This window comes from Leptonychotes weddellii, chromosome 4 (assembly GCF_054177405.1).
Source record: "Leptonychotes weddellii isolate Sample4059 chromosome 4, ASM5417740v2, whole genome shotgun sequence".
In the NCBI taxonomy this organism is placed as follows: Eukaryota; Metazoa; Chordata; class Mammalia; order Carnivora; family Phocidae; genus Leptonychotes; species Leptonychotes weddellii.
In genome coordinates, this window is record NC_138372.1 from 88,237,852 (window position 1) to 88,251,905 (window position 14,054).

Below are 14,054 nucleotides of genomic sequence, written 5' to 3' on the forward strand. Positions count from 1 at the left end.
ATTCCTCCCCTCCCGCTACCTTTTTCTTCTTCTTTTTTTTTCTTAACATATCTTGCATTATCAAATAGATAATTCTTAAAAAAAAAAAAAAAAATGCAAAGGCTCAGAGCACCTGGATGGCTCAGCTGGTGGAGGGTGTAACTCTTGATCTTGGGGTTGTGGGTTCAAGCCTTACGTTGGGTGTAGCGATCACTTAAAAATAAAATCTCTTAAAAAAAAAAAAAAGCAAAGGCTCAAAAATTTTATTCTCAACTACTCTTTTTTTTTTTTTTTAAAGATTTTATTTATTCATTCAAGACACAGAGATACAGAGAGAGAGAGAGAGAGAGAGAGCATGAGCAGGGGGAGAGGCAGAGGGAGAAGCAGGCTCCCCGCTGAGCCAGGAGCTGGACATGGGGCTCGATCCCAGGACCCTGGGATCATGACCTAAGCCGAAGGCAGATGCTTAACCATCTGAGCCACCCAGGCACCCCTATTCTCAACTACTCTTTTTTAGGATGAAAAAACAGAATAAACAAAGAATGGGGAAAACACGAGAGGCTAGGGCATGTGTAAGTTAATTAGAACCAAGACACATCTTCATAAAGTAGGTGTGAAGGATTATACCCTTAGTTGGAAAGGTGCATAAGCAAATAATAGTAAAATATTTTAAAAAAATAAATCTTGGAGCACCTTGATGGCTCAGTCGGTTGGGCATCTGCCTTCAGCTCACGTCATGATCCCAGGGTCCTGGGATTGAGCCCCGGGTCGGGCTCCCTGCTCAGCGGGGAGTCTGCTTCTCCCTCTGCCCCTGCTCATGTGTGCTCTCCCTCTCGATCACTCTCACTCAAATAAATAAAATCTTTAAAAAATAAAATAAAATAAATCTGACCAATAACGTAGAAAAAAAATGGTCACTGCCTGGGTTCAAAGGAAGGAAAATTTTCTCCTGAGAATTTCCAAACACAGGTAAGCCTATAAAGTAAAGTACACCCTAAATCACATCTGGCAGTTCTAAGAAATGCCAAACTAAAAATTAACTTGTGATTTTGCACTGGTGGCACCTCACAGAAGCAAAGGCAAAATACTCTTTGGAGGCTGGTTCCCACAAACCAGGTCTGGCAAGTTTCATAAATAAAGCCCTAGTAAACATGCTCACAATCCCAAACTATAAAACACTGGTAGACACCACCTACTATGATCAAGAGTAAGAAGAAGCAAGTAGTAGTAAAATAAGACCTCAAGAACTTCACATAACGGAATTATCAAATATAAATATGAAATCAGAATTCTTCTGGTATTCTAAAAATAAAAAGTAAAATGAAAAAACTACAAAGCAAACGCAGTTAAATGTATTTTAAGGAAACCTATTTACAATAAAAGATATATAAAGTATACAGGAATAACTCAGAGAAGATGTGAAAAACCTCTCCAGGAAAAAAAAAAAAAAACCTATATAATATTCAAAAACACAGAAGATTATAGCTAATGGAAAGGCATTCAATGTTTATGAACAGAGAGACACCATATTATGAAGATAGCATTTTCTCCCTAATTAATCTATACAGATGATCCCTGACTTACAATGGTTCAACTTACTATTTTCCAACTTTCCAATGGTGTGAAAGTGATATATATTCAGGAAAAACCATACTTTGAATTCGAGAATTTTGATCTTTCCCCAGGCAGATGATATGCAGTACCTATTCTCATGATGCTGGGAGCAGTAGCGAGCCAGAGCTCCCCATTAGCTACATGATTATGAGGATAAACCAATACATTTAAAATCATTGTATACCCGGGGCATCTGGGTGGCTCATCTGGTTATGCATCTGCTTTTGGCTCAGGTCATGATCCCAGGGTCCTGAGATTTGAGCCCCGCGTCAGGCTCCCTACTCCGTGGGGAACCTGCTTCTCCCTCTCCCTCTGCCTGCCGCTCCCCCTGCTTGTGCTCTCTAATAAATAAATAAAATCTTTAAAAAATATATCATTCTAGGGCGCCTGGGTGGCTCAGTTGGTTAAGCGACTGCCTTCGGCTCGGGTCATGATCCTGGAGTCCCGGGATCGAGTCCCGCATCAGGCTCCCTGCTCGGCAGGGAGTCTACTTCTCCCTCTGACCCTCCTCCCTCTCATGCTCTCTGTATCTCATTCTCTCTGTCTCAAATAAGTAAATAAAATCTTTTAAAAAAAAAAAAATATTTATAAAATAAAAAAATAAAATAAAAAAATAAAAAATATATCATTCTAGGGGCGCCTGGGTGGCTCTGTCATTAAGCATCTGCCTTCGGCTCAGGTCATGATCCCAGAGTCCTGGGATCGAGCCCCGCATCAGGCTACCTGATCGGCGGGAAGCCTGCTTCTCCCTCTCCACTCCCCCTGCTGTGTTTCCTCTCTCGCTGTGTCTCTGTCAAATAAATAAGTATTTTTTTAAAAAATCATCTATACCCATATAACCATTCTGATTTTTCACTTTCAGCACAGCATTCAATAAATTACATGATCTATTCAACACTTTATTATAAATTAGGTTTTGTGTTAGATGATTTTGCCCACCTAAAGACTAATGTTAAGTGTTCTGAGCACATTTAAGGTAGGCTAGGCTAGGCTGTAATATACAGTAAGTTAGGTGTATTAATGTATTTTCAACTTAGGATGTTTTCAATTTACAATGGGTTTATCAGGATGTAATCCCATCAAAGATCAAGAAAGATGTGTATATTCAAAGGAATTCCAACTAAAATGTTGACAAATTTTTTAAAAAGATTTTGTTTATTTGTCAGAGAGAGAGAGAGAGAGAGAGCGCACAAGCAGGGGGAAGGGCAGGCAGAGGGAGAAGCAGGCTCCCCACTGAGCAAGGAGCCTGATGCAGGGCTCTAACCCAGAACCCTGAGATCATGACCTGAGCCGAAATCAGATGCTTAACAAACGGAGCCACCCAGGTGTCCCAAAAATGCTAACAAATTTTTTAAATGAACTTCTACATGATTCTAAAATGTGTAAGAGCAGGGCGCCTGGGTGGCTCAGTCAGTTAAGCATCCCACTCTTGGATTCGGTTCAGGTCATGATCTTGGGGTCACTACATCCAGCCCCATGTCAGGCTCTTAGTTCAGCAGTCTGTTTCAGATTCTTACCCCCTCTCCCTCCTCCTCTACCCCTCCCTGCTTGCTCTGTGTGTGTGTCTGTCTAAGTAATTTTTTTTTAAATGTGTAAGAGCAAAAAGTCAACATCAGTGAAGATCATCTTGAAGATGAACAAGGTGTTATGTGGAAGAGAGTGAAATTACCTAACTGAATAACAAAGTTTATTGCTTATCATAAAGCTATAGTAAAAGGGGAAAAATAGAGGGAAAAAAGTCAAGTGTATTAGTTATTTATTGCTGCATAACAAATTACCCTCGAACTTAGTGGCTTAAAACAATACATTATCTCCAGTTTTCTTTGAGTCAGGAATTTGGGAGTGACTTGGCAAGTAGTTCTGGCTCAGTGCCTCTAAAAAGGCTGCTGCAGTAATCTGTGAGCCAAAACTGCAGTCATCTGAAAACCTGACCATGCTAGAGAATCCACCTCCAAAGTGGCTCATTCACATGACTAGCAAGTCGGTGCTGGATGTTGGCAGAAGGCCTCAGTTCCTCTCTACTTGAGCCTCTTTACAGGATTGCTACAGTGGCAACTGTTTTCATCTAGAACAAGGAAAAAGCTGTGTACCTTTAATAATCTAGCTTCAGAAGTCACTATTTAATTTTCCTGTATTCTCTTGGTTACCCAGACCAGTTCCAAGTCACTGTAGTAGACACTCTAGAAGAGTGGGAATACCAGGAGAGAGGAACACTGGGGCCCTCTTGGAGGCTGGCTACCACACCAAGCCATAGTAGGCTTAGAATAAATCTTCAACTTACATAACCAACCAAGGATCAGTATGCAGAACTTATCAGAATCCTTGTAAATCAAAAATTTTTTTAAATGTGAGCAAGCTAGGGGCTCCTGGGTGGCTCAGTCGGTTAACTGTCTGCCTTCGGCTCAGGTCATGATCCCGGGGTCCTGGGATCGAGCCCCGCATCGGGCTCCTTGCTCTGCGGGAAGCCTGCTTCTCCCTCTCCCTCTGCTGTTCCCCCTGCTTGTGTTCCCTCTCTCTGTCAAATAAATAAATAAAATCTTTAAAAAAAAATAAAAAATAAAAATAAAAATAAATGTGAGCAAGCTAAAGAACACCAAAATAGAAGGCATACAAATAATTCACAAAAGCAGCAACATAAATTGCATATAATAAGCATTCAAAAAGTATTATTCATTAGTACCACCTAATTCCTGCTATTTACCTATCACTAAGGCACAGGCTTTAAATATTTTTCTAAAAATGATACATTTAATGTTCATTCAATCCATGGCTTTTTTTTTCCCCCCTCACTTCCCTTTGGGACCAATGTCCATTCTAGAAGCTGGCTAGGGACAGAGTTTCAGTTTGTGGCCACAAAAGAGACATAGGTTAATGTATCGAACACCATGAGCCCAAACTCTGAATCTGTCCTCAGGAAAGTAAAGTGATAGATCTCAACCAGTCATAAATATGAAAAAATAAAATCAGCAGACTTACAGTGAGCTATTTAAAAAATGTCAACTTCAGTTATTCCGTATAAACATATGAATTTGCCACCTTCCACTAACGTATGATCTCACATTCTTCCCAGCAACTGCATTATCATTTTATGTCTTTTTTTGGTCTCAGGATCCGTCTTACACTATTAAATTACCGAGGACCTCACAGAGCTTTTGTTTAGATGGGTTTTATCCATCAATATGTACAATATTAGAAATAAAAATTCATTATTTTAAAATGTTAATATTGTAAGAGTTGATAATAATTCACTTTCTTTTAATTAAAAATAAATGATCTAGGGGTGCCTGGGTGGCTCAGTCGGTTAAGTGACTGACTCTTGATTTCAGTTCAGGTCATGATCTCAGGGTCGTGGGATCGAGCCCCAAGGTGGGCTCCACGCTCACCAAGGATACTCTCCCTCAGCCCCTCCCCCTGCTCACATGCTCTCTCCCTCTTTCAAAAATAAAAATCTTTTTTTTTTTTAAAGATTTTATTTATTTGAGACAGAATGAGAGAGAGAGCACATGAGAGGGGGGAGGGTCAGAGGGAGAAGCAGACTCCCTGCAGAGCAGGGAGCCCGATGCGGGACTCGATCCCGGGACTCCAGGATCATGACCTGAGCCGAAGGCAGTCGCTTAACCAACTGAGCCACCCAGGCGCCCTCAAAAATAAAAATCTTAAAAAAAAAATAAAATAAATGGTCTATTAGTTCATTTAAAAATAAAACCACTGCATGTTTAAACAACATTTTTATGAGAAATAACTATATTTTCCAAAACAAAAAGGTTTTAATTAAGGGTGGCATTGCTTTTACATTTTTTAAATCTCTTTAATGTCCAGTTTAATTAATATATTCTATATTCAGATCCCTGAACGTATGCTTTTGCATTTAATCTGTTGTGACAGACTGTTTTGAAGAATACGAAGAGAACAGCTATGTATTTTTTTTTTTTTAAAGATTTTATTTATTTATTTGACAGAGAGACACAGCGAGAGAGGGAACACAAGCAGGGGGAGTGGGAGAGGGAGAAGCAGGCTTCCTGCTGAGCAGGGAGTCCGAGGCAGGGCTCGATCCCAGGACCCTGGGATCATAACCTGAGCCTAAGGCAGACGCTTAACGACTGAGCCACCCAGGCTCCCCGGGAAAGAGAATCTTAAGCAGGCTCCACACACAGCTTGGAGCCAGACATGGGGCTCAATCTCATAACTCTGAGATAATGACCTGAACCAAAATCAAGAGTTGGAAGCTTAAGATGCTTAACTGACTGAGCCACCCAGGCGCCCCTAAAGTGTATTTATTTCTTAAATGTCAGTAGAAATGTGGAATTTCAAACCATATTAACTTTACTCCCTTACATTAAAATCTACTGGTCTGTTTTACACTTTGAATCCCTTTGCTATGCATGATTTTGTAACATAATGCATTGCATTGGTCAACTGGTCATTTGGAAAATATCGGTTCACTGTGTTGACATTTCCTTGCACACTATCAAAAAAAATTTGATGGTGCCTGGGTGGCTCAGTCGGTTAAGCATCTGCCTTCGGCTCAGGTCATGATTCCGGGTCATGATCCCAGGGTCCGATCCCAGATGCTTGGCAGGGAGCCTGCTTCTCCCTCTCCCTCTGCCTGCCGCTCCCCCTGCTTGTGCTCTCTCTCTCTCTGTCAAATAAATAAATAAAATCTTTAAAAACAATTTTTGATACTTTGATACACCTACCAATCTCATCAGAAAAGCCTTTAAATACTGAGAAGCTATCAAACTCACAGTTGCACATACAAGCTTTTTCCAAAATTCTACTTTTCATTGAAAAGCTCAATTTTTACACTGGCGACACAGGTCAGTTGTTTTCCTTGAATTGACAGGTTCAATTCATTCATTTCTGAGAAAATGGCTATCAAACACACATGTCTGAAAACCATAGTTTGTCAATCATTGTCTCAAGTAAAAGTTATTTTCTACGAAAATAAAGAAACTAATTCAGCTTGGAATTCAAACAACTGCACAAGTACTTCTTATACTTCAATCTGCACCAGAAGCATTTTATGCACATTTCCCATTTCATCACACAGATTATTAAAAATCAAAATTTAATAAAATAGTGTCCTAATGCTTCATCAAAGACAAAATGAAACTAGCATGTTTTTCGTTGTTGTGTCTGTTTTTACTCTAAGTGTATGGTGGTAAAGATACAATGACATTTACTATGGTTTGGAGGCACTATCTTAATCCCTGCTAAGGTGCCAGCAGTTTTACACATCACTGCTTTTGCATCACTAATATAGACATCAAAACAGTGAATACGGCAAATAATGAGTAAGTATTATTGTGAAAACAGTTCTGGGGCACCCGGGTGGCTCAGTTGTTGGGTGTCTGCCTTTGGCTCAGGTCATGATCCCAGGGTCCTGGGATCGAGCCCCGCATCGGGCTCCCTGCTCAGTGGGAAGCCTGCTTCTCCCTCTCTCACTCCCCCTGCTTGTGTTCCCTCTCTCGCTGTGTCTCTCTCTGTCAAATAAATAAATAAAATCTTTAAAAAAAAAGAAAGAAATAAAGGAAACAGTTTTAACTTTGCCAATGTCTGAAGGCATATCAGAGTAATCCCCCCAAGGTTCTAAGGACCAACTTTGAGAATCACTACTTTAAGGTATTCCCACTTAGTGTCTGCTAAGAATATAGGTAAAGAAATAAAAAGCAGGTGCGCCTGGGTGGCTCCATCGTTAAGCATCTGCCTTCGGCTCAGGTCGTGATCCCAGGGTCCTGGGATCGAGCCCCGCATCGGGCTCCCTGCTCAGCGGGAAGCCTGCTTCTCCCTCTCCCACTCCCCCTGCCTGTGTTCCCTCTCTCACTGTGCCTCTCTCTGTCAAAATAAAATCTTTAAAAAAAAAAAAAAAGAAAAAGCAGTTAGATTCTTCTAAAATTTTTGATGTACAGATAGTAGACCTTGTAAAGACTCAGGTCTTACAACATTAGTTTACAAGTTTTCACGCTATAAATTTTTAAGTAGCTGGAGAGACTGGAATGCAAATGACTTTGTCAGGTGTGCTATACATCACTAGATGTCAGAAAAGCCTAGAAAAACACCAACAATTTATCCTACTTCCTCTTCTTTCTGCTTACTGAATAGAGGCAGTCATAAAGACAACGGGGGACAACTGGAAGACAACAGAAATAATAGTTTTGGGGGTCTTACCACGTATTAGGCACTATATGAAGCACTTTACAATGTATTAACTCACTGAATCCTCACAAGAACATTATGAAGTAGGTGTCATTATTATTCTCAATTTACAGATGTTAAGTAACTTATTCATAGACATTCAAGTAGTAAAGGGTGGAGCTCAAAAATGAATTCAGGTACTCTGAGTCTTGAATTGTGTGCACTTAACCAACCACAGAGCACTTAACCAACCACAAAAGTATTTCAGTTTTCTTTGACACATCTTTAATGACTGCTTGCTGATGACTATATTATCATTCAAAAACTCAAGCTTGTTTATGTAAATAGGTCATTAGAGAAAGAAGGGCCTAAAAAAATCCCAAATAGATAAGCCACAGAACTAGCAAACTGCCATATAGTATGTGTATACTCTTAAAGCAAGAATTTCCAAGGGCTCAAACAGAAGGCTCCCCAGAGTGGCTCACCATGCTCAGTGATAAAACACAGAACTATCGTGAGAAGGTGCTCTTCACACTACAGACAGAGGTATCCCCTCCCGCTTACCCCATTTAAGGCTGCCATTCAGACTTTTCACAATAAGCTGAAGATTCAGAAATAGAATAATTTTTCCATGTTGATTCTTCCATCACTTCCCACAAATAAGAATATTAAAATTATGTAGATATAAAAAGTTGGCATAAAAGACAATACAATCATAGAATTTTACAGGATAGGAACTCAAACTGTTCATATTGCAGAAGACCTGAAGAGGCTGCTGAGTGCTTTACCCAGGGTTACACAGACAATTAAGAGCAGAACACAATGCAAGTTACTCTCAATCCAGTTTATGCATATCACCATGCTGTCTTGATGTGCCCTACTATATAAAAGTCTCATCCCCTTCAAGAGTCATTTGAGGGGCGCCTGGGTGGCTCAGTCGGTTGAGCGGCTGCCTTCGGCTCAGGTCATGATCCTGGAGTCCTGGGATCAAGTCCCACATCTGGCTCCCTGCTCAGCAGAAAGCCTGCTTCTCCCTCTGCCTACCACTCTGCCTACTTGTGCTCTCTCTCTCTCTGTCAAATAAACAAATAAAATCTTTAAATAAAAAAAAAAGTCATTTGAGAATTTGTTCAGATGCATCAATACAAATCTGTATTTTTATTGATACATTACAGATCTATACACACCCTCTACTGACAGCTATTTGAACTCAACCTGAAATAGAATTTTTTAAAAATCACAAAGCACTTTTAAAAGCTTACCGTTGAGATTCAACAAATACTAATTTATCTATTTTGATTTTCCAAATACTTCAAAAGTAAACAGATCAGCCTTTCTTGTCAAAATATCTAAATCCGTGTTTCTCAAAGTACAGTAGGTCCCAGAATCAGAGTCACATGAGGTACTTGTTAAAAATGAGATTCCTCGGGGTGCCTGGGTGGCTCAGTCTGTTAAGCATCTGACTCTTGATTTCAGCGCAGGTCATGATCTCAGGGTCATGAGATGGAGCCCTACACTGGGCATCCAACTCCGCATGGAGTCTACTTGAGATTATCTCTCTCCCTCTGCCCCTCCCCCTGCTCTCATGGGCACGCTCTAAAATAAATGAATAAATAAATTTTTTAAAAAAATGAGATTCCTAGTATCACCCCCAAATCAACTGAGGTTCTGAAACTCCCAAAATGGCATTTTAAAAAGTTCTCCAGATGATTCTTATTCATTCAAAAGATATTTATTGAATATTCACTCTACAATATTCTAGTAGGAAACAGATAAAGGAGTAAAGAAAAACAAAACATTTTAGATTTTAGCTGTGCAATGAAGAAAAAAAGATAATGAGAGTGACCTGGAGGACTACTTTAAAAAGAACAGTGAGGCACAGGGTTTTTAGGGTGATGAAAATACTCTGTATGGTATTATAATGATGGATACATGTCATTATACATTTGTCCAAACCCACAGAATGTACAAACACTAAGAATGAGCACTAATGTCAACTATGGACTTTGGCTGATTATGATAGGTCAATGTAGGTCCATCAACTGTGACAAATGGACTGCTCTGGTGGGAGATATTCATAATGGGGGAGGCTGTGCATGTGTGGGGGCTGGGGATAAACGGGAAATTCCTATTTCTTCCTCTTAATTTTGCTATAAGCCTAAAACTACTCTAAAAATAAAGCCTTAAATTTTTTTTTTTTTAAAGGGGAGACAGAGAAGGCCTTTCTGAGGAGGCAACATCTGAAGTGAGGAACCCTTCCCTAAAGAAAAGTACTTAAACTTAGCGTGCATCAAAATCACCTGGAGGACTTGTTAAAACAGATGGCTGGTCAGAAGGTCTGGAGTGGGGCCCAAGAATTTGCATTCCTAACAAGATCACAGATGATGTTGGTGCTGCTGGTCCAGAAACTACACTTGGAGAACCACTGATCTAGAAGGAACAGCTAAAAAGTGTGAATAACTTTGGTGTGTTAGAGGAACAGAAAAAAGGCCAGTTAGAAGGAAGGGTAATGCATTTGTCATTGTTTCAAAACCACCTAACATGTTGACTTAAGTTACCAGTTATGGCTCCCTAGACCAGAGAAGGAACCAGTGTTCCATAATACTCACATTTGCAAAGCATTTCACAGTTTATAAAAGTATTTTCACATTTATTATTTCATTTGACTTACTGAGATGTAAGTAAAGGACTATTAGATACATTTTAGAAATAAACTGAGGCGCAGAAACATTATAAACCTCCTTTACAGAAAACAGTTAAGTGGCAGAACTGTCCCTTGACCCCAACCCAGTGTTCTTCTAGAATAGCATGCTTGCTTTTTTAAAGAGCAAAGCAAAGGACACATACAGGAGCTAATACTAACAAATTATTTTCTAGACTCCCTGTCTAAAAATATGGTGACTTCCAGACTTAATTTGTTTCAGTGACTGGCTGGAAAGCAACATTATCTTAAAATGACAATATTTAGTCCCATCTACTTACTGCTCCTAGTGCAAAAACAAAGGATGGAAAATGAAGAGGGAATTCACAGACTATTACTCTCTCTCTCCTGCATAAATATCAGAGAGCCAATTTCATAACCTCAAGTCCCTCAGCCACATCAGTCAAACACAATTTTCATCTTGTGTTCTCTCTCTCACCTAATCCAGGTTCCCACAAGAACACTGAATCCCACACGTCTTGCTATACTCATGAGGCCATGAGCAGTTACACCCATTATCCACCCTCTATACACCCATTATCACTTCGTATCTTCAACGTCAATCAAATCCTTATTCTTAACATAACACTCTTACCTCTATGTCTCCATACTTCAAACCCAAAACATCCATAACTGAAATTATATTCTCCTTCCACCACACACACACCTGCTTCTGTTCCTGAATTCTTTTATTTGCATTAATAGCACTGCCACCCACCAAACAAGAAACCTGGAACTCAGCCTAGACACATCTGTCTCCCCCACACCAATCTTGACACCCCCCATCCACATTCCCATGGCTACTTAGAATTAGTTACTACTACGAATTAAGTAGCTGCCATTTCATTAATAACTACCATGCACTGGTCACTTTACACACTTCATTCTATCAATAACCCCATGAGGTAGGTAATTCTGTCCTTATTTCACAACTGAAAAAACTAAGGCTAAGAAAAATTAATCTGTCCAAATCACAAGTGGGACATAACAAAGTAGACATCCAAACTCAAATGTGTCTCACAAAGTCCGTAACTTTCCCCAATGCCAAAATGCTTCCTTCTTTAATACCTCTTATCATTTAATTCCAAATGCTCATTTCTCTATATTACTGTCAAGATTCCCTTCCTCCAGCCCTGCCTCCCCTTACCCTTCAATATGCCCCCAAGTGATCTTTTTGGATCACAAATGTGATCCTTTTATCCTCTTGATAAAAAAGCCCTTCAGGGACTCCTTTTAGTCTACACTGTACAAGATACACTTTACAGGCTTAATCCCAAACCCTTTAGTACAGGTCAGCCATCTCTTACCCGCAGTTCCAAATTTCAAGAGCTTTGAAATTTTAAAGTTTTTCATAAATTTACAACAAAACCCACCCTGAATTGTGGTAAATTATTTATGTTTAGCCCATTAGTGGGATATTTGTACGTTTCATGGCAGAAACATTAATGTATTTGATAATGACTAGTTAACCTTTAGCTCCAGGTATGTGTAAAGTAGCCTGCGCCCTGAAAGCTCCCCAATCCAGTGAGCAACTCACCCTTCAAGAAACCTTCTCAAGGGTTTCCTTTTCAGTGAAGTTCCCCTGACCTTCTCTTGATTTGTCACAACCACTGTACCAAGTACCCACCGCCACTGCCGCACGTTGGGTATGTTTCACCTATATGACTATGAATGAGCTCTCTTCACTCAGAGTTTTATTCAATCCTAGCACACTGTCTGGAACACTAGGGGCTCGTTAATGTGCAATGAAACCCAGCTGTCTCTGAATCCCAATTCCCCTCAAAGTTCATTTCTCCTTCACCCCTGAACCTTAGGATATTTCCCTAAACATGTAGGCCCTTCAAAGCTATTTTCGCGTCCGGAGTTCCTCCTTCCCAATCTCATCCTAAAATTACTTTCCACCAGACAGCTTCTCTCAGCCCCAAAGCCCCAAACTCTCCAATACCCTTTATCTTCCTCTATTTAGTCCCTAGTCCTTCTTTCCCCTAGCCTCGAACAGGTCAAGTCCTTCCCTCCAAAGCAATTCGTCCTCACAACCCTTCCCGCTTACCTACTCCCTCAACACCTCTCCCGCTACAGGCCTTTTCCCCCACAACACTCCTCCAAAGCGGTTTCCCAGACCCTCTCTCCTCTCTCTGTCCGAGTCCACCAGCTCCCGAACCTGCGCTCGGCCGGAGTCCACGCCTTCCCGGCCCGTATCCGCACACCCCAAACCTCCCTTGCAGCCGGTGTCCCCTCCCCCAGCCTCTCGCCGCCGGCACCCCTCCCATCACCCTCCCCTATCTCCGGGGGTCCACCTTCTCTGGAAACTGTCCCGAGGCCATGTCTTTCACCCCTCAGAATCGCGCCGGTCCGAGCAGCCCCGGGCCCGAGCACCTCCGTCCCCAGATCCTCCTCGGCCCCGCAAATCTCCTTCAGCCCAGACCTCGGGCAGGGCCTCCCGCTCACCTTGCTGGATGTCGCCGTTGCTGCCCCCCGGGATGGGCACGCTGAGCTGGCGCTCCGGCTCGGGCAGGCAGCGCAGGCAGAAGGAGTGAAGGCAGGGCAGCAGCTTGGGCTCCGCCTCACGCCGGCTCTGCAAGCTCTGCTGACACACGGCGCAGGTGTCCAGGAGCGAGGCTGGCGGTCCAGGAGGCGGCCCCGCCGACGGACCCGGAGCGGGAGCCGAGGCTGGAGCTGGGGCCGGAGTCGATACCGCCCCCCCGGGAACTCCGGGGCCCACTGAGGCCGCAGGGACTGAGGCAGCCGGGGCCGAGCCGGAGGAGGCCGCGGACACCCCCCCGTCGTCGGGCCCGGCCGCGCCGCTCTCCGCGCCCGCCCTGCCGCCTTCCTCCTCCTCCTCCTCTACCAGCACCGCGGCGAGAGGCGGCTCCGCCTCCTGCGCCGCGGGCCCGGCGGCCCCGGCAGTTACCGGCGCGCTACCGCTGCCCCCGCCGCCGCTCTCAGCCTCGCCGCCGCCTTTGTTTTCCGCCATGTTTTCCTCTTTGAACCCGCCGGACCGCCCCGCGCCGCCCGCCGCCCGCGCCGCCGCCGCCGCCGCCGCCGCCCCCAGCCCCAGCCGCAGCCGCAGCGAGAGCGGCAGCCGAGAGCGAGCAGGCAAGCGAACGAACGAGAGCGCGCGCGCACGCGGCGCCCCCGCCCTCGCGTCGCGCGGCTGAAGGAGGGCGGGCGCGTGGCGCGCACGTACGCACGGACGTCCTCCTTAGGGAGGCGGGAACTTGGGGAGCGGGCGGGGACTCGTCCCCACCCCCGCGCCCCGAACTCCGGCACCGCCGTGCTGCGTCCACGCCGCAGCTGCTCGGCTCGCTGGGAGCGTTTGAAGCCAGGGGCCGTTGACGTTGAGCCGCTTTTGGCCGGCAGTGGTTATGAGCTTGGACACAGCGGTGGTGCGGGAAGAAAGCGGGAAAGTATAGGAGGCCGGAACCGGTCCCTTCCGAGCCAGCGTCTCCCGGGCGGCGCCGTCCCCAGAGGCTGGCGCGTCTCGGCGCGAACCTCACTTGCCGCAGGGTTGGACGCCGTAGCCTGCTGGCTCCGAGGTGCGGACCTCCTGGGGCTCGGTGCCTTAACCGGCTGCGTTCCTTTGGGTGGTTGTGTCTCAGGGGAGCCATGAAACGGGGCCTTTTTC

At 43.7% G+C, this 14,054-nt stretch overlaps 1 protein-coding gene across 2 annotated transcripts in view; it reads right to left on the reverse strand.

Moving 5' to 3' along the window:
• The window catches only part of TRIM33 (tripartite motif containing 33), a 110,434-nt gene extending 96,993 nt beyond the window's left edge, over positions 1-13,441 (reverse strand). The window contains exon 1 of one of the 2 annotated variants that reach the window (XM_081815722.1): positions 12,878-13,441. In XM_081815722.1, coding sequence (XP_081671848.1) covers positions 12,878-13,403 — 526 coding nt within the window. In that variant the 5' untranslated portion in view covers positions 13,404-13,441. The remainder of the gene's footprint in view (positions 1-12,877) is intronic. The other variant, XM_081815721.1, reaches the window with a different exon arrangement.
• Positions 13,442-14,054: the final 613 nt, after the last annotated feature.